Raw genomic sequence first — 27,770 nt, 5'->3', positions numbered from 1 at the left:
GTTCGCTCACTAAATCATCTTCATCAGACAGAAACACAAAAGACTCTCTTCAAAAAATCAGAAACATCATCAATGACAAACTGAGAATAAGCGAGGTCTGTAGAAGGGAGGTTAAAGAGGAGGAGGAAGAGGAGCCATCTAAAGAGGAGGAAGAGGCGTGAACATGATTATTCTTCAGTTCAATATTGAACTCGTCATATACGAGTCAAATATCGTTGTCACATCGTCGCTTTTTAAAGTGTTTTTATTTCTTTTAAATTCGTGGCGAGGTGTCATGTGATGATGATGATGTCATATCTTCAGATGTTGCTTCCTCTGTCCTGATTGGTTTGTTGGGAAAACAGGACTGATTCCAAGAGGTGTCAGATTTATTTTGGCGGGATCACTGAGCACGTCCTCTGAATCAAAGCAGACGAACATTTGAAAAACAATTGAAGTTTATTTCACGTCTGAAGTTTGGTTAATTTTTTTCACAGTTTATCAAAATGTTTATTGATCTGAAATCTTGAATCAGTTGGTTTCAGGTCACATTTACAGATCAATAAATAGAAAACACCTCTCGCATGGACGTCAATATTTTCTGACTGCAGCTGTTTATAAAAACAACCTGATTCTTCAAAATAAAAGTCTCATGTCAGAATGACAGGAAGTTGAAAAATACAGCTAAGGAAGAATACACAAATCTAATAGTCTTTCATAAAAGTATTTCACAAATTTATAAACACTACTTCCTCACATACTTCAAAATATATTGCATCTGGTTACAGCTTTCAAAATAAGCAGCCATTCCAGTTTCTATCTTCATTTGTCAAAATAAAAGCCCCAGCTAACAGACAAAATGATGGTTTTAGGTCAAGACTTTCAAAATAACAGCAAGCAAGACTAACCAATATAATGTTTAAAACTCTTTACAGGCTGTAGATGCCAGATAAATCTGCGTTAAAATGTTAATTTTATATTCACCTACAATAATTCACATATTTTCTGTATCTAATATAAATGTTTTATATTAAATTAGAATGAAATTAGTAAAAATATTACAGATATTAAATCGAAACACCTAAATGAAGCCAGTAATGAAGAAGAATTGTTCTACTGAGAAAGGCTGCTGAGGCTCAGATTGGTGGAGGTAAAATTTCCCATGAAGCTCGGCACCTGCAGACCCGTCGCTATGGCGATACCACCACACCAAACCTGCAACACAGTTTTACTGCTGTTAGTACTGCGATACAACCGGAGAATACAACAGTACTCGGTGAAGTATTACTGTAGTATTATTGTAGTGCCTAGTGAAGTATGACTGTATTATCCTTAGTACTTAGTGAAGTATTACTGTATTATTACTGCAGTACTCACAGTGAAGGCGGGGACGAGTGGCTGGCTGAACTTCGTCTTGAAGGAGTGAAGAAGACGAAGTCGATCGACATCTATGAACCACAAATCTCCTGAAACAAAAAGATGCCCATCAGGTCATGTGAAGACCACGAGCAGCTGGTAGAAAGCTCAGGAAACCTGGTGCTGAAGGAAACTGAAGTGGATATGAAATATCACTTGATCATCATCATCACAAATGTTTGTGCAAAAATTTGAAGAAATTCTCTGAAGGCGTTTACAAGAATTGGACGGGCTCAACGTAAAAAATGTCCGTAAAATCGGCAGTCGACATGAAATTCTTACAAAGGGAGAGAGAACAGTAAAATGAAAAATGTCCTCGTACCGTTGTCGTAGTCGCAGCAGATTCCGATTCGCTGAGGCAGCGGCCAATCCAGTGCTTTCGCTCGGTTGTTGTGCTTGGCGGCAAGCGAAGTCTGCAGCCATTGACTGGCATGGAGACACCAAGAACCAGCACCCTTCCCTAATTGGTCAAAGCGGCCGAGGCTGGCTCGATAGGTCACACCTACAGTAAAGGACTTCCAATCAGCCAAGGGGCGGAGCTCCCAGTAGTGACAGCCGTCCATCATCTCCTGGTCACCTAGGAAACCAAAATACATTTTAAAAGTTGAATTGAGAAAATATCTGATTTTATAAAGGTGAAGGTAACGAAAGAATACTTTTAAAATAAGAGCCAAATGAAACGGGTACCATTTTTGTATGTTATAACCTCCAACTTGAAAATCTGCCATTCAGATTAAACAATATAAAATTAAGCCAAAGCTTTTCAAAGTAAAAGCTGTCAAACTAATACCGTTGCTTCAGGTCCTGATTTTCAAAGTAAAAAACATTTTTATATAATGACTGATATTTAATATAAGATAATTAGAACTACACAATTATATATCAATATAAATTTTAAAAGACAGTGATAAGCATTAGTTGTAGTATTATTGTCAAGTACCCAGCACTGTGTACGACTCCCCAGCAAACCGGTCACGTCCTGCTCGACTTGCTGCCGTCTTATTGGGCGACGGGGTGGCGCTCCTGCTGCTAAAACAAAACAAAATAAACAGTTAAGATCAGTTCAACGGCCGGAGAATGAATGTGGAGAAACAACGAGGTGAAACAGCCAATGAGGTCGAGCCAAAGCGATGATGCAGCAGAGAGAAAGATGGAAAAAAACAACACAATATTCAAAATTATTGATTCAAAGACATATAGGAAAACATCTAATACTCTACAAACACAAGTTAATTTAGACTCAAACAGACAAATGTTAACACAAATATATAAAAACATTTTTTTTACTGGTGTAAACATAATATTTTACAAAACAGCTTCATTTTATATAAAGTTTTACATTTTCTATAAAAACACTTAATGCTTTATTTGTATCACCAAGTGAGAACGTATTGATTAACATATTTTTCTATTATTTTGGTGATTTAATGTTTGAAGACAAAAACTAAATAAAATAACTAAAAATGTCAATAAAAGTTACAAAATACAAACATGAAGACTTTTTATTAAAAACTAAATGAAACGCTGATGTGATGTCGGCAGTGACGTCAGCAGTGATGTGATTGGCCGCATGAAGTGAGAGATGGTGGATGAAGAGAGTGATTGGCGGTTGCTAGGCAACCGGTCAGCAATTACAGTTTCTACCTGAGCGAGTCGAAGAGGGCGAAGTACGGCGACTGAGGAGGGACAAAAAGGTTAAAACACACAAACAGAAGCGGCAGAGAAACAACTGAGGGTTATTATGTCTGATGGTCACACGTGTGTCATGACCTGCAGCAGAAAAGCACGCGTGTCGTGACCTGCAGCAGAAACACGCGCGTGTCATGACCTGCAGCAGAAACACAGCAGCAGCATATTAGACGTCTTTTATACGAGCTGTTCTAAGTGTTCGGTATTTACTGACTGCATCGAGGTTACCATCTGTCATGATTGCTTTCATCGTCATGATGTCATCAGTCGCTCTGTCTCTCACTGGGCAGGAATTTAAAGGTTTTAATGTTCTTCTGGTCACGTAAAGTTAACCACGTTCTGACTTGTGTGAGGTCTAAACGTCGCAGCCCGCCTGAAAGAGAGTAATACAACAAAAGACAGGTTTGTTTTTTTAAACTGATGACATCATTAGTGCCCTCACCTGCTTTTATTCTCTTTTCCTCTCAGTCGGGGGTCGTGACCTTTGACCCCTTGAGGCTCCCAGGTCACCGAGTCGCCCTGAACCTTCAGCTCGGCATGAGCCGTCGACGCATCGAAGCCAAAGGTAAAAGCTGCAAATATACGGGAAAAGAAAAAGAAGAAAGTTACAGGATGGAGTCTCGTTTTCCGTTGCTTTTCTTCGACCCAGAAAAAAGTTTTTGTTTTACGGAGTGAAATCTCTCGGCTTTTCATCCATTTTTGTTCCCCACCTTTTGCACTTCTCTGTGTCTATTCACGATTCATTGTTTCGTGTGTTTTACCTCTGGTTTCCACGGCAACGGGCTCCGAGAACTCTCCGGCAGCTGCCTTGTTTCTCGCTCGCACTCGAACGACGATGAACCGCGAATCAAACTTCAGATCTGAAACACGGAACACATGACAAGAATTATTGTTTCTTCAATCAACTCGTTTAGTTTGTTTAAATCAAACATTTCATGTTGAGGGGATGGAGACCAGTGACCTCTGAACTCTCACCTGTGATGGTGACCTGTGTCTCTCTGATGTCGTAGAGTTTATCCCAGCATGTCTCTCTTGCTGCTCTAAGCGAGCGATCGCAGTTCGTTTTTCGATACTCAAGTTCATAGCGTTCCACTGGTCCACAGCTGCCGTCACTATTGCCATCTGCGTCGCCAAGCGGTCGCCAGGTGACCGTGATGGTGTTGTCACGGACAACGCAGCTGGAAACGTCGATCTCCGGAGCTCTGGGGACTGTGAAGCACACACTGTGAGAACAACTCCGATAAAACAGGTGAAACAAAAAAACAGGAATACCAGGAACAGGTCAGGTCGGGGACATCTCGTCTGTCGGGTTTACGATCTCGTATCTATGACATCGGTTCTCCGACGTCAGATCTGCGATATTTGGTGACCTTCTTACCCTTCTTAGGTAAGAATTTAGTGATTCCTTTCTTCGTTTTAATTGTGTTTATTGTTGTTATTCCCTTATTTGTTTGTGCTGTAGCAGACAAACTGTGATGCAATTGGCTGTATTTTAGTTGTTAAAACACATTCCTCTAATTATTTTTGCTTCTAGGTAGATGTGACGTTTTGTCCACTTTGAAAGCACATATTTTAAAAAATGAAAACAAAGAAACGGGGTTCTGGAACAAATGATCAGAAAAAAACTTCAAAAAGTCCAAATAAAATGAAAACGTAAAACAAAAGTGAAGTTAAAACAACAACAATAATTGTTTACTGTTTATTGATACACTTTTTTCTTCAGATTTCTGGATCATTATTATAACTGCATGTTTTGTTAGTCTTTTGGAAAAATAGAAAAGGAACATGATAAAGAGTATGACGATAAATAAGCAGAAACAATGTAAAAGAATGTAAATAATCTACGAAAAAACAGGTGTAAAGGCAGACCTGGCAGGAAGTGAAGTCGTTGAAGCCCCGCCTTCTCCACGCTGAAGTCAACAGTAAATTGCGACATGTTTTCCGACACCGCCAGACGAGTAGTCAGCCGAAACGCTGGTGCCATCGTTACCCTGACAACAGCAGGGGGAGGAGTCCCATGGGGAGTGGGCGGGGTTATGTGTTAGTGTTGGGGAGGAGTTAGGATTGTTAAAGGGGTGGGGTTTGCATGCAAATCATTGCAGAGCTTCATTTAAAGCATTTCACTTTGATTTGTTAGTTCAGGCATTAATGTTTTGAGAGGAAATGTGAATAAATTAACCATAAATAAACAGACACAAACAAGAAATGGAAATGAAAAACAGAAAGAAAAGAAATATGATTCAAAACTTAAATGTGACATCAGCTGAATAATGACAGTACACAAGACGTAAACAAACAATGAATGAAAACAGTAATATTTAAGAAACATGATAAAAACATGGCACATACCGTTCTTTGATTTGTTTTGCAGCCTGAAAAAGCAGATAAAATTCTTTAAATGTTAGCAGTAAAGTTGTCTAATTCATGTATGTATTTTATATCCATAGCCTGATATTGTTTGTTTACATTGTTGGTTTTCAGTTGAAGTTGCATCATGAGTTTTGATAACTGAAGTATTTTATTTTCCCTCTTTGCCTCCTACCGTGAGAAATTCTTCTTCGTTGGTAATGGTCAGTGTTTGATTTGCGAATTCAAACAGCTCCTCACACGACAGAAGGGCACACTTTCCCTCCGACATCTGTTTCTAAAAAATTAAACAGAAAATTGCTTTTTAAAAACTTTGCGGGATAACGAATAAATCAAGAAACCTTCAGAAGAGAAAGCAGAGAAAATGAAAACAAAAAACCTGGAGTTCGTCGTGACGTTTAAATAAAGTGGGGATAAAGTAAAAATCTGAACAAGTAAAAGAGCAACAGGTTCATGGGCTGAAAAAGTTGCTCTAATTTCATTTAAAGATATTTATGAAACTGGTGTAACAATATAACAGCAAATAACCTGAAGGTCTGCTTCCTTTCTCTGCTTTTCCTCTTTGATGATGTCACGGAGCTGCGCCCCCTTCTCATCCAAGGTGGAGCGTAGCTGTTCAAGCTCCGCTTCCAGCTCTGACATCACTGTACATGACTCCTCCTGAGTGCACAAAGTTTACTTTGGTTATTTAATTAATTGCATGGATTTGCTCCGCCCACCCGTCTAGGCCCCTCCCTCTGATGGTACTTAGCAAATACGATCCTGACCTGTAGGCCTGTCAGAGTGTTGTCAATGGTTTCCAGGAAGTTTTGGAGCTCTTCGTTCTTGTTGGCTAGTGTGCTGATGATCCTGCGCAGAGCTTCCTGTTTAACACGCAAACAGAAACGTTTTTTTTTTTTTTTGTTTTTTTTCTACAAACAAAATTTTGTTTTAATACAAGTTGTTATTGTGTTTTTTTCTTTAGTGCCATAGTTTTAGCATAGTTTTACAGTGCCTTTTTTTTTTTTTACGGTGGATTTAACATTGCCGTAGTTTTACACTGCCATAGTTTTATAGTTTAGTTTTACAGTGTAATTGTTAGATAGGGTAGTTTTACAGAGGATTTTACAGGGATGTAGTTTAATAGTGCAGTTTTACAGTAGACTTTACAGTGCTGTAGTTTTAAAGTGCAGTTCTACTGTGTAGTTTTCCAGTGGATTTAACAGTGCTATAGTTTACAGTGTTATTTTCCAGTGCTGTAGTTTTACAGTGTACAGAGCACTGACCTACATGTCGATTGAAGCTGAAAAAAGTGAGTGGGCTCTTACTTTGAAAACAGTTGAATTTTAAACGTTTTATTTTGAAATTCGATTGGTTTAACCTGATCTCCGGCTGACAGGAAGTGACAGACTAATTAGTTATTGGCGTCATGTGACCTTCACCTGTGCTCACCTGAGCTGATCAATACTCTGTATTGATTCCTGTCAGTGGGGTGTTGAGTTACGCTGAGAAGGGTGGCGTTACAGAGAGAATAAAGGCAGTCGAGGCACTTCAAAATAAAACCACCTAAGCAGCTTTTATTGATCAGAGATCAAAGCAGCTGATGGATGCATTGATGAGTCAGTTCACACTGATACCGACTCGACCAGAGAGAGAGAGAGGAGGGAGGGCTGCTACCAGTAGCAGCTAACAGCTAATCCTCCCTCTCTCCCCCTCTCTCCGTGTTGTCTTTGTCTCTCGCCCCCAGCAGACCTATCACATGCTGCTATTGATTATCGATCGATCAGATTCTTACCTTCTGGGTGTCCATTACCTGCGACAGAGAGACAGACGGAGGCAGAGAGAGGGAGAGCGAGAGACAGGACGGAGGCAAAGACGGGAAGTGAAGTCACACACAACACCACAGCACCACTTCCTGTGTGGTGTCAAAATAAGAGCTGGAGAAGCCGGCAGACGACAGAAAAACTAGCTTGCATGTTTTTCAGGTTAAAAAAAACTAAACTTCAATGTTTAATGTACCCAAATATTAAAATATCATCTCTTATAGACAAAAGAGATGCAAATACGAGGTGTATTGATCACTAGAAGTTCTTGATCAGTTAAAGAATATTTAATTGTTTTTTAACAGCTGAGTTCACCGTCCGCAGCCTGAAGATTTTTTTTTGAAGAAGTTAGTTCAGATATAGATTTATTGATCAGCTCAGCGTCCCCACCAACTGGAGCGTAAACTGAGGCCCGTCAGATCAGTGAAGTGTACGCAGTTCAATGTTCAATGAAACAAAACAAGCGCTTCACAAGAACCTGCCAGAACACAGGAGAACCACCTCCTCAGGACGGACCTCAGCAGTCCATCTTCATTTGACGGACAGGGTACACTCAGAGGACCGTGACGTCCACATGTTGTCCAGGAAAGACTGAGGGTTTGGAAAGAGGGCTGAAAGAAAACACTGACATCAAACTGGAACGAGGACGACGTCTACGACACCACTTTTATCAGCCGGTAAAACGTCATCAATAAGCAGCTCAAACAAACACAAAAAATCACACCAGCTGTCGTGTTGAATTTTATTGTTCATCTTCTGTTGAACATAAAACATTTTTGCCTTTCGAGTCGTTCAGCAGCAACAGGAAACAGTGAAAATCAACTTACAGTCGTCAACAAAACGCTGCAAACGTTTTTTTGGCAAAAATCTGTTTTAAATTATGTGCTTCAAAGTTAAAAGGTTTTCAGGTTTACAGCAATAACTTACGTTTTACAGTGTTGTTTCCAAGGCGACAGAGCAGGAAGTTTTCGGCCAACAGACAATTTTTCAGGAAAAATTCATCAGGAAGTTAAAGAATTGACAAACTTTCCCTGAAACGAGCTTCTCCGACGGTTTCAGGTTTTCAAAGTTCAGTCGGCAGCAAACTTCCCCCCCAGTATTAAAAACAATGAGTGAGGTTCTGAAAAAAACACTTTCATGACTGTTCGACATTCAAACTGGTTTCCTGAACATGTTCTGTCCTGAGAGACGACACATTCCATCATTCAACTGATTCCTGTTTCTTAGTGTTAGAAAAATCCGAAAGACCAGAAAACGGAAGTCTTGTCAGGACGCAAGCGGTTTATTCTGGTGCTCAAAATTCAGACCTTAAAAGGAATTTGGCAACTGATGGAGGTTCATTCACTCTCAAAATGTTTCACATTTCTACCCGACGACACGAAAACATTTTGTTTCGTTCAGAACCAAACTCCATTAAAAAAAAAAAAAAACATGAAAACTTTCAAAAGAGCAGAATTAGCTCGGACGCTACAGCTAGCAGAAACATTATTGTCATTATCATCGTCTTTATGTCACCATGGTAACTGTCATTGTTAAGGTAGGGGGCGGGGCCATGCAGGGACAGGCAGAGAGGGGCGGAGCTAAAGCGCTACACAATTTTAGTGGTATAAAAACATAAAAAGTTCATTTTTAAACTTTTCTCGTTGAATAAAGAAGCTTGACAGACGGGTGAGAGGAGCCGACCAGGGGAGAGGAAATAGGTTAGGGGGCAGGGCTAGCACTTAAATACAGACTCACTTCCTGTACAGTTCAGTTCACAAACAAACACTTTCTGTCGTTTCTCCAAATATACAATTCCTCCACGTTGTCAGCTGTCCTCAACGTGGCAGATTCCGCTTCCTGCTCTTCACACGGACGTCACGATGTACGAGCCGCGCTCGCCGCCGGCACCGCTGCTGCCGCCCCCTTCGCCGCCCTTCGGCTCCCGTTTCTTGGTGACGGGGGTGGGAATGAGTGACGGTCGTGTGGGCGTTGTCGATGATGACGTGGTGGTGGTTGCCGTGGTGGCGGTGGTGACCTCGGTGTTGCCCTTCCTCGGGCTCGGTGTGTAGTTGAAGGGGCTGACTCGAGCCGCCACGGCACCGCTGCGCTGCTGACCGCGCTGCTGCTGCTGCTGTTGCTGCTGCTGCTGGGGTTGTTGGCGTTCGGGCGGCGGCTTGTCGTCAAGGCTCTCGCAGCTCCGGCGCAGGTTGAGGTTGGAGGAGGAGGAAGAGGAGGAGGAGAGGATCTTGGGGGGGGTGGGGCTGTCGATAACGGGCGGGGCGTTGGCGGCGGTGGGCGAGCGGGCCGAGCACGAAGAGGAGGAGCGCGGGTTGTTGACGGGACAGTCCTCCAGACGGACCCACACGTCCTCCGATTTGTCTGTTAAGTTCCGGCCAGCTGACGAGTCGCCACCGCTCTTCGCCTTGCGCCACGTTCCCTTCGACCTCCCGGCGCTATCCTCCTCGCTTCGCCCTTTCTCGCTCGATTCGGACGACGCCGACAGCACCGACGACGAGCTCCCCGTTCTCTTCCACGTGCCCACGCGCGGCAACGACGTTGAGTGTTTCCCGCCGCTCCCTCCTCCTCCTCCTCCTCCTCCCCCGCTGCCGTTTTCTCGCTTCCAGGTGCCGGTGCGGCTGAAGCGGGACGATGTCACTTCCTGTGGCCGCGACGGGCTTTCGGACTGGGAGCGGTTGACGTCGTGTCTCCTGGTTGCTGATGGCAGGGGTGTATCGGGGCTGGACGGCGACTCTAACGCTGCCGCGGCCGCCGACTCCTCGAGCTTCCTTTTAAGCGTCGGACTCGGAGCTTCTTTGATGAAAGTCGACTGACGGACGAGCGCCGGTTTGTCAGGCTCCGCCTTCTGCTTCTTGGCCGCTGTGGAGCCACCAACCCTCGACGCCGACTCGCTCCTCGGAATGCCGCCGCTCCTTGGCGCCCCGGCGGGTTTGGCAGGCCGAGAGGCCGACGAAGATGACGATGCACTTCCTGGGGATGCGGTGCGTGGCAGCTGTGACAGCTTCCCTCCTTTCTGATTGGCTGCTGTGGCAGAGCGAGAGGGCGTGGAGTCCCGAGAGGACCCGCCTCCTCTGTCGCCGTCGCTGCCTCCTGGAGGTTTGGCTATGCCGGTTGCTCTGGGTTTGCTCCGCCCCCTGGCTGCTGGCTCCGCCCTCGGCTTGCCTGTGAACAGACTCCTGTAGACCTTCCTCCCGCCTTTAACCGACTTCTCCTCATCCTCTTCCTCCTCCTCCTTCTTCTTCTTGGCCTCCAGCGTGCTGCGTTCTCCAGGCTTTAGGATCCTTCCGCCTCGCTTCATCTCTTTCTCCTCCGCATCTTCTTCCTCTGCGTTATTATTGGCTGTCGGCAGGTGGAACGGCGAGCCGACAGACTTCAGGGACAGGACCGAGTCAGAGTCTGATGACGGTTGGCGGGACAGTGACGAGGCGGCGGCAGCGGCATTCAGGCAGCTGACTATGGAGTTTGCACCTTCTTGGATGGCCTTCCAATCGAAGGACTCTGAGTCCGGGGAGGCGGGGCTTCGCGGTGCCTCCGAAGGCTCCTCCTCACAGAGAATGCCTTCATCGGCTTTAGAGACGGGATGTGGCGCGGCCGCGGGGAGGGCGGCGGCTTTCTTCTTCTTCTTGGGCATGGCGGAGCTGATGCACTCCTGCAGCAGGTCGTCCTCAGAGTCGATACTGAGAGAGCTGAGCGACGAGTTCCTGGAGAAGCAGACGGGCGTGTCCTCGACGTGGAAGGCTTTAGGGGCATAGCCGCTGGCGCCAGGGGGGCGGGGCTTTGACTCTACCTGTGGAGGAAAGAGGGTGGTTGTTACTCGTTATATAATAACAGGTTAAAAAAAATATTGCAGAGTGACTAAATTTGTATTTCACCTGATATTCTACTGAGCTACTGTGTTGTCGACTGTTTCTTCTACCTGAGTACTTGTTTTGAAGAAGTACCAGTACTTTTCCCTGTCGACAGACTCACCTCTGCTGGAGGAGGAGGAGACTTGGCTCCTGCTTTGCCTCCATCCTTTTGCTCTGGTTGCGGCGGCGGTGCGAACTCCTTGTTGTTGTTCTCCTGGTCGATGTCGCTCAGCGAGCTCAGCGAGGAGTTTCTCGAGAAGCAGACGGGTGTGTCCTCGATGGCAAACTTCTGCTTCTCGTCTGTCGCCGTCTGATTGGTCGCAGGTTTGGTTCGGGGGAAAACGGCCGCCGTCTGCTGCTTCCTCTTCCTGGCTTCTTCTTCTTTTATCTTTTTTCCCTCTTCGTCCTTTTCACTGCACTCATCTTCATCAAAGTCAAGGGAGCTCAGTGAGTCGTTGCGTGAGAAGCAGCAAGGCGTTCCCTCGATGGGCGTGTAATGTCGCGGTGAGTCGAAGGCAAATCCTGGTTTTGCTTTAGCGGCCGTTGTCTTGGCGACGCCGTGTGCCACTCGCGGAGGCATCGGCTTCACGGGCGATGTCGGTTTCTTCTTCTGCTGCTGCAGGCTGAGAGGAGGTGGGGCCGGAGGAGGAAGAGGAGGCGGGAGCGGCGGTGCTTGAGGGTGCTCGCTGTTTGCTGCTGCTCTGACCGGCTTCCTGGGTTTGGCTTTGGGCATGGCGGCACTGATGCACTCGGCGAGGATGTCGTCGCCATTCTCGCCCTCAGGATATCCAGCCCGCCTCCTTGGGGCGGAGGACGGTGGGACTACAGGTGTGAGGGCTGCTGGTGCCTCCTCGTTGGGCGGAGAGTCTATAGTGAGGTCACTGAGCGAGGTGGCAGTGGAAAAATTGAGCGGCGTTCCCTCCACGCAGTAAACCCTCGGCACCTCCTCGGGCGGCGGCGGCATGTCCTTCCTCTGCTGCGCCTGGTTGCGGCTTTGAGAAGGGAGGAGCTTGTAGACGGGGAGCTGGCTCGGTTTCCGCGGGGCCGCTTGTTGCTGTTTCTTTGATTTCCGCGACGACTTGGGCATGGCCATGTTGATGCACGCCTCCAGGATCTCGATGTCGTCGTCGTCGTCCGACTCCTCGAGGATTGGTTGAGTGGGCTCCTGCTCCTTCCCTTCGGCCCCTCCCTCCTCTTCCTCTTCCTCTTTCTTCTTGTTCATCTCTGCTGCGATGTACGGCTCATCCAGACTGAGCGCGCTCAGGCTGGAGGCGCGGGAGAAGCCGTGCGGCGTACTCTCGGTGGCGAAATGCAGCAGGACGTCGGCGCTGCTCTCCTCCTCGTCCTTCTTCTTGGCCTTTTCCTCCTCCTTCGTTTTCTGTGTGGGCTGCGGCAGCGGTGGCGTCTTTGCGCGGCTCGGCGGCATGGTCTGACCCGGGCTGTCGGGCAGGTCGCTGGGGCTGACCACCCCGCTCGGCACGCCGCTGCAGGGCTCACTGGAGCGCACGGAGCTTGCAATGGAGGAGGTGGAGAAGCTGTCGAGGGAGCTGACCGACGTGCAGCGGCTGAACATCAGTGGCGTCTCCTGGGCGTACGGCTGCTCGGGGGGGCTTTTAGGAGTCCTGGCGCCCGATGACGACGTCACGTGGTGGTGGTGGTGATGGTGGTGGGAGTGGCCGTGGTGGTGGTGGTGACCTCGCCGTCCCCGTATGGAGGGAGCCGTGGCGGTCTGGCTCTCAGCCTCCTTCTGTTGCCGCTGCTGCTGCTGCTCATGTGCGTCTTTTTCACTGACGGGAAGCGTCGGGTAGTCGTTGCCGCTGCCGCCGCGGCCGTTCCCGCCTCTTCGCTTCCTCACAATGACATCACGGTCCTCATCCTCCTCCGATGACAGCGAGGAGAGCGAGCTGCCTCGAGAGAAGCAGATGGGGGTGTCCTCCACGCAGTACGTCTGTGTGGACTCCTGGTTGCTTTTTGGCACTCCCCGACTGGTTGGAGGAGGCGGGGGGCGGAGCTTGTTGTTAGAGGAAGACGGTGGTGGGGGCAGAGAAGGGGTGACAGTCTCTTCTGGCTTGAACAGTGGTTTGCGGGCGGTGTCAGCGCCGTACTTCAGGCTGTAGTCAATTGGCTGCTCCGCTGTCGCGTCAACGCCGTAGTTTGACGTTGCCGTGACAACAACGTAGCGTGGCGGCGCTACCGACCCTATGCGGCTGCCACCCGGTGCCGATTCGTTACCATCATTCCTCCTCAACCTGGTGTCCTGTTCATTGTCATCGTCGCTCTCGATGCCACTGCGATGACTTGGACTCTGTCTGCCAGAATTCAGCTGTTCGTCAGAGTACTTCAGGCTGTAGTTGATGGGTGTGTCCAGCTCCGCGCCGTCATCGTCCGCCATGTGATTGGCGCTGCGGATTTTATGTGCCAGGTCGGCGGGGTACTTCCTGTAGACGCAGCACTTGTTGGCGCCACTCTCGTCCGATGAGTAAAACGCTTCTGTGGATGGTTTGGTCTTTCCGCGGTTGCCGTAGCCGTCGGCGCTCGTCACGCTGTTGAGGCTGTCGCTGGACGCCCGGACGTTGGGCGGGAACACCGGCCGAGCGTAAGGTGCCTCCTCGCTGGTCCTCTTTGATCCATCTCCGTTCTTCGGGCTCGACAGCACTGGCGTGTTGGCGTAGGAGCGTGTTGTGTTCCCTCCTCCGCCTGCGCCGCCGTTACAGCCCCGCCCTTTCCTGTGTGCCGCCTTGGGGCTCAGGTTGTCGATGTTGTCGAAGGTCTCTGACAGCTGCTGAGCATCCAGCTCCTCAAACAGCGCCTTCTGCTTGCGGGCGTGAAGCGACGGGGCGCCGGCGCCCGGTGACACCACACTAGCGTCTTTGTAGCGTGCCGGCCGGTTAGCCATCAGGTTGCGCAGGGCCGCGGCGCTGCCCATGGCGATCATCTTGTGCCGGGAGTGGATGAGGTTACGCAGCATGCCGACGGCGCCCAGCTCCCATAATGCCTCCTGGTCTTTTGCATCTCGGGCCGACAGGTTCCAGAGCGTCCCACAGGCGTTAGACACAATGGTCAAACTGTGAGACTTCAGGTGCTGCAGCAGAGTCGGCAGGCAGCCGTGCTCACGCAGGATCTGCCTGCAAGACAAGAAGCAGGGAGAATAATCAGTTCCGTGTCCACACAGAGGTTTTTCCAGCTGCTTACTTTTTTTTTTTTAACGTCGTCTACCTGTGCGCCTCGTTGGTGGCGATGAGGCTGGACACGTTCCGGAGGATGCCTCCACCGCTCTCGATGATGGCGAGCGTGTTGGTGTGGCTGCGATGAGTCAGCGTTCCCACCAGAAACGCCAGAGCTCCGTCCACGGCGCAGATGTCCGCCTTGTTCTCCGTACAGTGAGCCGACAGGTTCCAGAGCGCGCTCAGAACAGACTTCAGGGTCGACTCCTGAAATAAGAGAAGAAAAACCACAGAGGCAAAGATTTAGAGCATGCTGAGTGTAGATCTTTGCACCTGTAAGGAAAATATTCGATTCGTGAACAAAGTAACAAAAAACGGACAGAAAAATTGTTTTCTTACCTTCTGCACCTCAAGAGCGCAGCCCATCAGCGCCCGCACGCTGCCGACCTCCCGCAGCGTCTTCTTACTGTTGACATCGGCACGCCACGACAAGTTTCTCAGAACACTGGCTATCACCTGGAAAAACAAAAACACTGGCTATTACCTGGAAAACCAACGATGCGGGCTATCACCGTGAAAAGATAGTCTGTTGCCTGTTGCTGTGGCGACAGCTACACACCTGCTGCAGGTCTTCACTCTCAGACTTCAGCTGAGCGACCATGGCTCTCATGCAGCCTTTCATGGAGCACAGTGTGGCCTGATGGGAAATGACAACATGACGCTGTGATGTTCCGTCTGTGTGGCAGCACAACATTTTTGAAAACATTCAGGCACGACGAGTCAGCGTCCTCTCACCTTATTGGCTACATCTCCGAACGTGAGATTAGTGAGAGCCATGCCGGCATATCGCCGCAGAGTGACGCTGTAATGATCACTGCTCAGACCGAACATCTCGCAGTCCACCTGAAGCAGCTCCGCCACCGCCTGCAGACCGCCTGCAGAGACACATAACCCAAACAGAGAGTGGGAGTGAAAACCAGTGCAGCCGCCAGTAAACCAGTAAGAGAGGCGGAGAAATAATCTTGAGGAACCAATCACAGCCCGTCAAGACGAAACCAGTCAGTCAGACTCACCCAGTTCGTTCATGGCGTGTCGATGTTCTTCATCGAAGGAAAGTTTCATGAGAACGCAGACGGCCGGACAGATCTGATGCTCCACCGGAGACGGCACTGAACACACGTCATAAAACACACGTGTTAATATATGTTTTGCACTTCCGGCGGCCTGTCAAGCTCTCCTGCTCATTGGTCTGTGACATCACTTACTGGGGTTGTCCTCTTGGTCAACGCCCCTCTCGTGGTTCTCCTGCCAGCTCCAGCAGGCTTCGCAGTAGTGGCGCACCTGCTCCAGTAGGTGGAGCACTCTGATCTCCCGCCGCCCCCTCTTATCGTCCGGCTGACTGTGGACAATGTTGTGCAGCGCTGCCGAAGCTCGCGCTCGGGCCTCCTTACTGCCGCGAGAGTTACCTAGATGACCGGACACGTATAAACACAATCAGAGACACTTGAGGTTTCCAACGATTCAACAAAAGCATAATGCTATGGAAGCCAATGGTTACCTAGCAACAGAGAGTCCTTGTCATTGCCGTGCAGCAACTGAATTAACAGCGGCAGGCAGCCCGACTGTCGCATGGCGATGCAGGAGTCTTGCGAACTCGACATGGCGAGCAGTGTCCGTGACATGTCGTCCTTATCGTGAGTCCCCAACATGGAAAGAAGACTGTACACCATCTCCACCTGCAGGGGGCGACACAGAGCTTATCTTTACACACCTGCAGTGGGTGACAGAGACTGCCACTTTACACCTGCAGGAGGCGTCCCAGAGTTTGCCTTGCATTACCTTTGTTCCCAGGTGACTGGTGATTCGTCGAGGCACAGAATAGCTTGTCTCATTGGCTGGCTCTTGGTCCAATCGGCTGCTGGCGCTCTGGAGGAGAAAAAAGGGCCTTAAGAAGGACAGAAATATATACAGAAATGTTCTGAATGTTCTTCCTCTCCTCAGACTCAGCAATAACCCGCCTTCACTGAAACCCCCGAATAAAGCCGCTGAATTTTAGACCTCAGATCTATTTTCATTCATCACAAACTTCCTGGTTTTCCACTCTTGGCAGTGCAGACAGGCCGTCTTTAATCAGTTTCTTTTACAGCACACATATTGTGATTGTTATTATTGCTGCTGAAGGGAATAGGGAGTGTCGGGAGAGAGAAGAACAAATGTGCAGAAAGTAGTGTAGAGTGCATTTTATTGGGGACATCTGAAGACGTGCACACACGCAGGATCCAGAAGGACAGGGACACGAAAAGGGAACTCCACAGATTTATCAAAGAAATTCACCAGAAACGTGCAACAACATCAGCCTATACACGGTCAGCAGGAAACTGGATGACGGACAGGAAGCTCACCTGAGCTCCGGCCAATACGCTGCTGTCGCTCGCCCCCTGAGCTTCCTCCACCTGCGGCGAAAGAGGAGAGAAAGTGACGTGTTGCTAAGGTAGTAACAAGGCAGTTGATTCAGTTGGACGGGAAGTGAGTCAGGTGTTCCTGCTGAAAACAGCAGTGTGAGGTTACCTGCAGCCGTGCTCCGAGTCTCAGGATGTCCTTCTCTATCTGTTGGATACGAGACACACGAGCCTGAACAACACACACACACACACACGCACACGCACAGACACAGACACACACACACAGAACAGCAGAGTCTGTCAGCAGAGGGCAGCGATGACATGTAACACATTAAACTGGGTGAAGTTGCTCCTCCTACCTGAGCTCTCCTCTCCATCTCCTGGCAGGAGCCCAGCTGCTCCTCCATCGCCGATCGGATCTGACGAGCCTCGAACTCCAGCTGACGGCGACTCATGTCGGTCTGCAGAGTGAACTGACACCAGCGCTCACATTAACTCTCAGAAACAACAACTCCCAGGGTGCATTTCACCCACGAACGCAGTTTCTTATCTGGTCCAGTGGTTTCAGAATAAATCAACGCAGTAACCGCTTCATTCACACGCAAGCATCAAAGTGTCATTGCTGACCGGCAAGCAACGTGTCTCATCTCACAACGGCCGGTCGCAGCCTCCACCAGAGGATGTCTGCCGATGTGTTGAAAGGCCCGTATAAAAAATACAGGTGTTGTAGTTTTAGCTGTTTTTAAAGGTCCCCGTTAGCATTAGCAGCTGTTTACAGTGGAGAAGCGTCGTTGTGATTTCAGCTTCAGACTTCGCTCTTTACTCTCCAACAGCTGACGAGAAGGACACCCATGTTAACTCTGGTTCCTTAGTGACTCACTGTGACCTCCTGTGGTATAAAGCAGTACTACAGACCGGACGGGGCCGAAGCTAGCTGGTTAGCATGCTAACTTCAGTGACAAAACACCCCCTCTGCTGTTTCTACATCCTGTGGATGAGCTGTGGTCATTTTTATGTTTTAAACCGAGACTCTCGCAGGTTAGAGTTCGTAGAAATATTTCCCAGCAGTTTTCCAAAACCTTTCCAGGCCTGGAACAAATTTGTCATATTCAAGGACTTTTCCACGTCATTCAAGCTTAAGTGAAAACACTTCTTACGTTTTCAGTGAGCGGCAGACTGTCGATTCTCTTGGTGAGATTCTGCAGCTGAGCGTAGTACCAATCCTTCTCCTTCTCCTCCTTCTCCAGCTCAGCCAATAGGAGGGACCTGTCAGGGAGCAGCAGCCAATCACAGAGCGGGATACCGAGTTGAGGGGGGGGGAACAAGAGACACAGAGTGCAAAAAAGAAAATGAATCATCCATCAAAGGCCTCCAACAGTCAGCTGTCAGTGTCCCGACTCATTATAACATAAGTAGTGAAGAATTTGTCCAAAATATCTGATTCTGATTAAACACAAAGTTGTTGCCATGACAGCAGATGATGCTTCAAATGTGGATGTTGCTGCAAAGAGGCAACAGACTATAGTAATCTATGGTATTAGTACTGTCAGCAGTACCTCTCCTTCTCCAGCTCCTCCAGGCAGCGGTCTTGGCTGTCTCTGCCCGCAGTCGGCAGCCCTCTCCTGGGGAAGGCGGCGGTCGTCGAGGGGCCCGGAGCTCCGGAGCCTCCAGCTGCCCCTCCAGAAGCTCCAGAAGCCGAGGAGGCCGAGCTGGAGGAGGACGAGGGGGGAAGAGGGGGCCTGGATTTGGGTTTAAAGCCAGCCGAGTCCAGGCTCATCTCTGGAGGAGAAGCAGACGACACAGTGTATAAGTACTGCGTGTGTTCATGTGTACTTGTACCGTGTTTGTGAGCATTTGTTTTTTCTCACCTTTCAGTCTTTCGATGAGCTCCAGCTGAGAACCAGACGGATCTCCGGAGTCTTCTTCTATGGTGCCCTGCAGCTGCTTCAGCACTTCCTGTTTCAAATGAGCAGAGAAAACAGGAGTGGTGGTTACAGGGCGTTTTCTTATTCAAGCACAGGGGGTGCTCAGACATTGTGAGAGCACACAGAGGCTTCAAGATAAAGGCTGGCACAGTCGGAGCGAGCAGGCCTCCACCTACAGTCCGGTCCGCTGCGATCTGCAGCAGCATACGGTGGACCGGTCCATGAGTCTCCCAGAGGACTCCCGGTACGTTACGTCATCGTGTTTCTTGAACGGACGATGTTCAGTCACGATTGAACTGTACCGCCATCTACTGGACTGTACCACCATCTACTGGACCGTACCGCCATCTACTGGACCTTACTGCCATCTACTGGACTGTACCGCCATCTACTGGACTGTACCGCCATCTACTGGACTTTACCGCCATCTACTGGACTTTACAGCCATCTACTGGACTTTACCGCCATCTACAGGACTGTACCGCCATCTACTGGACTGTACCGCCATCTACTGGACTGTACCGCCATCTACTGGACTGTACCGCCATCTACTGGACTGTACCGCCATCTACTGGACTTTACCACCATCTACTAGACTTACCGCCATCTGCTGGACTTTACTGCCATCTACTGGACTTTACCACCATCTACTGGACTTTACTGCCATCTACTGGACTTTACCACCATCTACTGGACTTTACCGGCATTTAGTGGCCAAACGTTCTGCCTGCATTAATGAAAGTGAAAAATAATGTCATGATTCTGATCTGGTCCAACATTCAATGGGCTCCTCCTCAGCTCCTCCTTCCGCCTAGTTTCATGAAAACAGACCACTGGTGTTTTCTGAGATCCTGCTGACAAACAAACAAATAAACTACCGGGTGCAGGTAACTATGACACATTATCTGCTGGATAATAAAAGCTCTCAGTTTTTCAGAATAAAATGACATTTCTATGTCGTTGTCACTCACCACGATGAATCGGCAGCGTTCATACAGCGACATGATGGAAACTAACAACACTCATACTGTTTCTGCTCGTCGACACAAAACAGGAAACGGGAAACGGGAAATGGGAAGTGGAGAGGAAGGACAGGACAATAACGAATGAGAGGCAACAAGAATAGAGAGCCGAGAAGGCGAAGAGAAAATAACAGGACAGACTGGAGAAGAAAAACACAAAGACACTGAAAACAAGACACAGGAGAAAACAAACATACATAAACAGGAAATAAACAAAACAGTACAGTAAAACTAAAATCAGAAAATGAAGTGAGAGACTTTGATGAAAACACAGTAGCAGAAACAAAAGGAAACAACACGAACAGACCGAGGACGAAACACGTAACAAACAAACGAGAGGAGCGAAACAACAAGAACAGGAAACAACCAACAACTAGAAACTGGAAGAAAATAAATATAATAGAGAAGAAACGACAAATAATAAAGACGAGAGAGAACAGACAGCTCACTCTGACAGGTTTCCCCAAGTCCTCTGTCTAACCAAAGATCCTCACGCAGACACACACTCAGATGTCTCACTCTGAACAATAACAAGGAGCTCATTCTGAAAAACAGGGCAGCGCGTGATTGGTGGAAAATACCACAAGTCTATTTCTGGGCTGAAGACAGAGACAACAAGTTTATGTGGAAGACAGACAGACAGAGAGAGAGAGAGATATAGACAGACAGACACACTTCCTCTCAGTTAAAACTGAGACAACACTGTGTTCAGTCTGAGGACTCGTCCACATTAAACGATGCAGCATAAAAACAGCCTTCATGAGCTGAACTACTGATCTCTGGACAGATGACAGCAGCCGGTAAGACCGCAACAAACAAACACAAACAAACAGCTGCAACACAAACAAACACTGCAACACAAACAAAGACTGCAACTCCTTTGTAGTACTCTGCAGTACTCCTGTGTGCAGAACTCTGCAGCAATCTACACTGCAGTACTCTGCTCTACAGTACTTTGCAGTACACCTGTGTGCAGTACTCTGCAGTACACATGTGTGCAGTAGTTTGCAGCAGTCTGCAGTACTTCGCAGTACACCTGTTTCAGTACTCTGCCCAGTACACCTGTGTGCAGTACTCTGCAGTACTCTGGTCAGTACTCCTATGTGCAAGAGTCTGCAGTAGTCTGCAGTAGACTGCAGTCAGTGAGGACTCACCTTCATGTTGGAGGCCTCGGTCTCCAGCTTGGTCAGGTGGTTGGAGTTGTCCTGCAGCTCCTGTCTCAGGTTGGAGTTCTCCATCTTTAACACCTCCACCTGCCTCAGCAGCTGGTCGTACGACGCTGCCGCCATGTTGGAAGACCCACGTCTGACCTGCAACACACAAACCGCAAGGCGTCACTGACTGTGGTACTCTGTCAGGTACTGCAGTACAGAACACGGTGTAGTACCAGGACATAGTACACGTATATCAACAATCGTTTGAGCAATGATGAAAAGATCTTCATCACAGTATGTTCCGTAAACAGCAGTTTGTCAGACCACCGAACAAACGATCGATTACAGTATGGATGTAAATAACGCCTCGTATTTCAGCACTGATCAATGAAAGTCAGACAGAAATGGCCTGGATCAGTCAGCAAAGGTCCAATAAAGGTCGTCTGCACTCTGCCCGTTTGATTGACACCTTACTGAGCCAATAGGAGCTTCCATATCCTGCCCACAGACGACAATAGTCCCTCCTTTGTTTGCACATTCAGCCAATCAGAAGTGATGTTGCTGATGACTGACGCTATGTATAGCCAATGAGCCTCTGTGGCTCTAGTGGGCGGGGTTTATACCACAAACACAGCCTATCAGAGTAGGTCTGAGGTCCTGGTTCTCTGCTGGAGAACGGTGGATTGTTCCTTAACGTCGGGACAGAGTTCCTGAAGTGAAGGAGTTTCAGTACAGTTCCCGATGGCCCGGGGACAGTAAAATTTACGCAGGACAAGGTGACTGGCCAGTCACTGGCCTATTCGGGCCACTACCGGCCAATCAGAGTCTAGAGTGTGAGCACTTTTAAAATGATGTAATTTAAATGCATCGTGATTTGTGGAAATACACAAGGGGAAAATGAAGTGCGGCGTTGGCAGTTATGTTGAAGAGCAAAGACTTTGCCATCTGGGCGGTCTTGACGGTTTTCGGCACCACCATTTATCTGCAGTGTGCAGTTTAACTTATAAAAGGTAAGCAAGCGGAGTAAGTGGGTGAGGTAATCCTTAAAATATGTCATTGGGGAATCATAAGGCACCGTAAAAAATCTTGGGTGCTTCTAAATTATGCGCTGCTGGTGCACCCAAATGAACAAGTTTGGCCACACACCTGTCTGAGCTGCACAAGCTGCAGTAACTGAGTGAAGACATGATGCCATTGAACTGGCATCTACCAACAGCCTGTGAGGCGTTTAGGGAACATCAGTAATTTGCAACCATTCGATCTATGTTCTGACCCTCACCAATGGTCCTGATCTTTTGGTGGAGACCGAAAGAATAAGATTACACCGTACTCGGTACTACCATGCTGTAATGCAGTACTACCACACTGTACTACCACGGTGTACTTCAGTACTACCACACTGTACTACCACGCTGTACTGCAGTACTACTACACTGTACTACCACGCTGTACTACACAGTGTACAGCAGTACTACCACTCTGTACTACAGTACTACCACTACCACTCTGTACTACAGCACTACCACACTGTACTACAGCACTACCACACTGTACCACAGCACTACCACTCTGTACTACAGTACTACCACACTGTACTACAGCACTACCACACATCAGTAAATTGCAACCATTCGATCTATGTTCTGACCCTCACCAATGGTCCTGATCTTTTGGTGGAGACCGAAAGAATAAGATTACACCGTACTCGGTACTACCATGCTGTAATGCAGTACTACCACACTGTACTACCATGCTGTACTGCAGTACTACCACACTGTACTACCACGGTGTACAGCAGTACTACCACACTGTACTACCACACTGTACCACAGCACTACCACTCTGTACTACAGTACTAACACACTGTACTACAGTACTACCATACTGTACTACAGCACTACCACACTGTACCACAGCACTACCACTCTGTACTACAGTACTACCACACTGTACTACAGTACTACCATACTGTACTACAGTACTACCACTCTGTACTAGAGCACTACCACACTGTACCGCAGTACTACAACATTACTGCAGTACTACCACGCTGTACTGCAGTACTACCACACTGTATTGCAGTACTACCACACTGTACTGCAGTCCTACCACACTGTAGTGCAGTACTACCATGCTGTACTGCAGGTGATGATGTCACTCATCAGTAATCATGTCACAGTGGTCGGGCTAAGCGTCGGCCAGCTCTGATCAATATTCAGGAGAACTCCGCAAAGACCTGAATAGAGTAACAGCCTCTCCTCCATCCTCCACCAGCAGTCGGCCATTTTCTGTCCCTCCTCTCTCCTCCCTCCATCATCCCTGCCCCCCCACGCTCATCTTCACCATCCACCGCCCTCCTCCTTCTCCTCATCTCTCCGCAACAGAAAACACACAGGATGGATTAAATCCACCAAAGAAGAAGAAAAACAGCCGAGAACAACAGACAATGAAAGAAGCCCCCCCTCCCCTCCCCCCCTCCCTCCCTCCTTCCCTCCTCCTCTTCCTCCTCCCTCTCAGTTATCCTTCATCCGACAGTGAAACACAGAACAGATCGGATGGATAAAGAGCGGACTCAGAGATGTGGATAATGAAAGAGAAAATGGCAGCTCACCCCATCGCTGTCGCCTCCATCAGCCTCCCTCTCTCTCTGTGTCTGACAGAGGACAGTCAGCTGGGCGGCCGAGCAGCCAATCAGGAGCCAGACAGACACAGGGAGAGGGAGGGAGGAGGGAGGGAGGGAGGGGCAGCCCCCCCTGCTCCCAGCATGCTTTGCAGCAAGAGCTGCAGGCAGACTGACTGGGTTACTACTGACACACAGGAATACACAACATGTGACCTACACCAATACACAACATGTGACCCACACCAATACACATGTGACATACGCAATATATAAAAATACAGGACACATAAGAAATACAATACAGAAATACACAACACGTAACACACACTAATACACAGAAATACACAACACGTACCACACAACACGTAACACACACAATACACAGAAATACACAACACATACCACACAACTACACAACACGTAACACACGATACACAGAAATACACAACACGTAATACATTAATACACACTCTCAGCTAAGCACAATCACACAAATACAGCAACACCAGCTGGCACATCAGCCACATGTCAACGACAACACCAGCCGGCTTGACAACGTCAACAGCAAAATCAGCCGGCATGTCAACACGTCACAACAACACCAACAACAACACGACAATGACAACAGCAACAACCAGCAGACAAAGTTCAAGAACAAAACAATTTAATTTTCTGCAGACCTGCAGAGTCGCAGCAGACCTGCAGTTCTCTGGGAGTTTTTTCCAGAAATGTGGAACGTAAAATCGGAAAGCTGCTTCTCCATGTTTAGTTCTGACTCTGGGGACAGAAAGAAATGGATTTTGCTCCTAGACCAATGTTTTATAAACAAAAAATAAGTAGTTCTGCAGTAGTACTCTACAGTAACAGTCAGCGGTAGTAGTACTGTCGAAGTACAGCACAGTAACAGTAGATGGTATAGTTGTCCTGTACAGTAGCAATAGGTGGTATTAGAAATATTGCAGTAGTACTGTACAGAAACAGTAGGTGGTATTAGAAGTACTGCAGTAGTACTGCACAGTAAAAGTAGGTGGTATTAGTAGTTGCAGTAGTACTGCACAGTAAAAGCAGGCGGTATTTGTAGTACTGCAGTGGTACTGTACAGTAACAGTTCGTGGTATTAGTTGTACTGCAGTAGTACTGTACAGTAAGAGTAGGTGGTATTAGTTGTACTGCAGTAGTACTGTACAGTAACAGTTAGTGGTATTAGAAGTACTGCAGTAGTACTGTACAGTAACAGTAGGTAATATTAGTTGTACTGCAGTAGTACTGTACAGTAACAGTAGGTAGTATTGTAGAGCTGCAGTAGTACTGTACATTAACAGTAGGTAGTATTAGAAGTACTGCAGTAGTACTGTACAGTAACAGTAGGTAGTATTAGAAGGACTGCAGTAGTAATGTACAGTAACAGTAGGTAGTATTAGAAGTACTGTAGTAGTACTGTACAGTAACAGTAGGTAGTATTAGTAGAGCTGCAGTAGTACTGTACAGTAACAGTAGGTAGTATTAGTTGTACTGCAGTAGTACTGTACAGTAACAGTAGGTAGTATTAGTAAAGCTGCAGTAGTACTGTACAGTAACAGTAGGTAGTATTGTAGAGCTGCAGTAGTACTGTACATTAACAGTAGGTAGTATTAGAAGTACTGCAGTAGTACTGTACAGTAACAGTAGGTAGTATTAGAAGTACTGTAGTAGTACTGTACAGTAACAGTAGGTAGTATTGTTAGAGCTGTACTGTACAGTAACAGTGGTAGTAGTACTGTACAGTAACAGTAGGCAGTATTAGTTGTACTGCAGTAGTACTGTACAGTAACAGTAGGTAGCATTTGTAGAGCTGCAGTAGTACTGTACAGTAACAGTAGGTAGTATTAGTAGAGCTGCAGTAGTACTGTACAGTAACAGTAGGTAGTATTAGAAGTACTGCAGTAGTACTGTACAGTAACAGTAGGTAGTATTAGTAGAGCTGCAGTAGTACTGTCCATTAACAGTAGGTAGTATTAGAAGTACTGCAGTAGTAATGTACAGTAACAGTAGGTAGTATTAGAAGTACTGTAGTAGTACTGTACAGTAACAGTTAGTGGTATTAGAAGTACTGCAGTAGTAATGTACAGTAACAGTAGGTAGTATTAGAAGTACTGCAGTAGTACTGTACAGTAACAGTAGGTAGTATTTGTAGAGCTGCAGTAGTACTGTACAGTAACAGTAGGTAATATTAGTAGAGCTGCAGTAGTACTGTACAGTAACAGTAGGTCATATTAGTTGTACTGCAGTAGTACTGTACAGTAACAGTAGGTAGTATTAGTAGAGCTGCAGTAGTACTGTCCATTAACAGTAGGTAGTATTAGAAGTACTGCAGTAGTACTGTACAGTAACAGTAGGTAGTATTAGAAGTACTGTAGTAGTACTGTACAGTAACAGTTAGTGGTATTAGAAGTACTGCAGTAGTAATGTACAGTAACAGTAGGTAGTATTAGAAGTACTGTAGTAGTACTGTACAGTAACAGTAGGTAGTATTAGTAGAGCTGCAGTAGTACTGTACAGTAACAGTTAGTGGTATTAGAAGTACTGCAGTAGTAATGTACAGTAACAGTAGGTAGTATTTAAAAAATATATATATTTTAAAAAAAAATTCCCCTCGGGGATTAATAAAGTATATACCTACCTACCTATTAGAAGTACTGTAGTAGTACTGTACAGTAACAGTAGGTAGTATTAGTAGAGCTGCAGTAGTACTGTACAGTAACAGTAGGTAGTATTAGAAGTACTGTAGTAGTACTGTACAGTAACAGTTAGTGGTATTAGAAGTACTGCAGTAGTACTGTACAGTAACAGTAGGTAGTATTAGTAGAGCTGCAGTAGTACTGTCCATTAACAGTAGGTAGTATTAGAAGTACTGTAGTAGTACTGTACAGTAACAGTTAGTGGTATTAGAAGTACTGCAGTAGTAATGTACAGTAACAGTAGGTAGTATTTTATAAAAAAATCCCCTCGGGGATTAATAAAGTATATACCTACCTACCTATTAGAAGTACTGTAGTAGTACTGTACAGTAACAGTAGGTAGTATTAGTAGAGCTGCAGTAGTACTGTACAGTAACAGTAGGTAGTATTAGAAGTACTGTAGTAGTACTGTACAGTAACAGTTAGTGGTATTAGAAGTACTGCAGTAGTACTGTACAGTAACAGTAGGTAGTATTAGAAGTACTGTAGTAGTACTGTACAGTAACAGTAGTAGTATTAGTACAGTAGTAGTACTGTAGTAACAGTAGGTAGTATTAGAAGTACTGTAGTAGTACTGTACAGTAACAGTAGGTAGTATTAGAAGTAGGTAGTATTAGAAGTAGCTGTAGTAGTACTGTACAGTAACAGTATTAGTGGTATTAGAAGTACTGTAGTAGTACTGTACAGTAACAGTAGGTAGTATTAGTAAAAAAAATCCTGCAGTATTAATACTGTACAGTAACAGTACCTATTAGAAGTACTGTAGTAGTACTGTACAGTAACAGTAGGTAGTATTAGTAGAGCTGCAGTAGTACTGTACAGTAACAGTAGGTAGTATTAGAAGTACTGTAGTAGTACTGTACAGTAACAGTTAGTGGTATTAGAAGTACTGCAGTAGTACTGTACAGTAACAGTAGGTAGTATTAGTAGAGCTGCAGTAGTACTGTACAGTAACAGTAGGCAGTATTAGAAGTACTGTAGTAGTACTGTACAGTAACAGTTAGTGGTATTAGAAGTACTGCAGTAGTACTGTACAGTAACAGTAGGTAGTATTAGAAGTACTGTAGTAGTACTGTACAGTAACAGTAGGTAGTATTAGAAGTACTGTAGTAGTATTTGTGTGACAATGGCAGCAGCTGTGCTGGCTGTTAGCTGACCGTACATCCAGGCTAACACTCCTCCGCTATTTTACTGTGATTTTCCCCGAACACATCCAGATGAATGAACCGGTGTTAGTTCATCAAATACGCAGTTGTGCCTTTCGGTCCCGAATAACCGGTAACGGTTACCGATCTGTCCTCGACCTGCCCAGACACCGACATCCAACCAAAACAAACGGTTAGCATCGAGCTGAGCTAGCAGCTAACATCACGGCCGTTCTTACCTCCCGGTTTTCAGAAAACGACCAAAGTCCACCTCGGCCCGCGGCGGGTTCACGGAAACATCACCGGAAACCGAAGCCAGCCGTTAAAGCGAGCCGTTACAGGCGGCGGAGGCCCCCCATGTGTCCGATCAGCGCGGGTAAAGTGGAGTTCAACAAAGTCCCGGAGAAGTTTAACTCGGCCTTTTTGTTGTGGAGAAACTGGAGCTGCCGCGGTCCGCCATCTTGTTTCTGTGTCTGTGCGTGTGTGTGTCTGTGTGTGTGTGTGTGTCTGTGTGTGT

At 47.1% G+C, this 27,770-nt stretch overlaps 2 protein-coding genes across 5 annotated transcripts; both read right to left on the bottom strand.

The window, feature by feature from the left end:
• Nucleotides 1-269: 269 nt before the first annotated feature.
• On the bottom strand, nucleotides 270-7,330 carry fsd1l (fibronectin type III and SPRY domain containing 1-like). 2 transcript variants are annotated; one of them, XM_069700957.1, is made up of 13 exons: nucleotides 7,226-7,330; nucleotides 6,219-6,314; nucleotides 5,980-6,111; nucleotides 5,627-5,728; nucleotides 5,434-5,456; nucleotides 4,954-5,075; nucleotides 4,060-4,293; nucleotides 3,846-3,944; nucleotides 3,527-3,656; nucleotides 2,336-2,424; nucleotides 1,718-1,972; nucleotides 1,357-1,445; nucleotides 270-1,194 (listed from the first exon to the last, which is right to left on the bottom strand). In XM_069700957.1, exons 1-13 carry the CDS (start codon nucleotides 7,238-7,240, stop codon nucleotides 1,093-1,095), a joined length of 1,488 nt encoding a protein of 495 aa, XP_069557058.1. In that variant the 5' UTR covers nucleotides 7,241-7,330; the 3' UTR covers nucleotides 270-1,092. The 2 variants fall into 2 exon arrangements, with proteins under 2 accessions (XP_069557058.1, XP_069557059.1); XM_069700958.1 differs by having other exon boundaries at nucleotides 2,336-2,421.
• Nucleotides 7,331-7,983: 653 nt separating this feature from the next.
• On the bottom strand, nucleotides 7,984-27,744 carry apc (APC regulator of WNT signaling pathway). Of its 3 annotated transcripts, XM_069700943.1 has the most exons (19): nucleotides 27,493-27,744; nucleotides 24,072-24,168; nucleotides 20,769-20,924; nucleotides 18,536-18,623; nucleotides 18,224-18,446; nucleotides 17,825-17,933; nucleotides 17,027-17,140; nucleotides 16,834-16,896; nucleotides 16,668-16,718; nucleotides 16,105-16,191; nucleotides 15,824-16,001; nucleotides 15,531-15,731; nucleotides 15,339-15,434; nucleotides 15,061-15,200; nucleotides 14,885-14,962; nucleotides 14,665-14,781; nucleotides 14,318-14,532; nucleotides 11,223-14,226; nucleotides 7,984-11,040 (listed from the first exon to the last, which is right to left on the bottom strand). In XM_069700943.1, the coding sequence occupies exons 3-19, from the start codon at nucleotides 20,901-20,903 to the stop codon at nucleotides 9,100-9,102; spliced, it is 6,840 nt and encodes a 2,279-aa protein (XP_069557044.1). In that variant the 5' UTR covers nucleotides 20,904-20,924; nucleotides 24,072-24,168; nucleotides 27,493-27,744; the 3' UTR covers nucleotides 7,984-9,099. The 3 variants fall into 3 exon arrangements, with proteins under 3 accessions (XP_069557044.1, XP_069557042.1, XP_069557043.1); XM_069700941.1 differs by lacking the exon at nucleotides 24,072-24,168; XM_069700942.1 differs by lacking the exons at nucleotides 24,072-24,168; nucleotides 27,493-27,744 and adding an exon at nucleotides 23,380-23,475.
• Between the last annotated feature and the right edge of the window lie 26 nt (nucleotides 27,745-27,770).

Source organism: Brachyistius frenatus, unplaced genomic scaffold, assembly GCF_029030835.1.
Source record: "Brachyistius frenatus isolate BFR_SWC_R1_liver_20210118 unplaced genomic scaffold, ASM2903083v1 Contig_35, whole genome shotgun sequence".
NCBI lineage: Eukaryota > Metazoa > Chordata > Actinopteri > Embiotocidae > Brachyistius > Brachyistius frenatus.
Note: the sequence above shows the minus strand (reverse complement) of the source record. Positions and strands in the feature narration are given on the sequence as shown.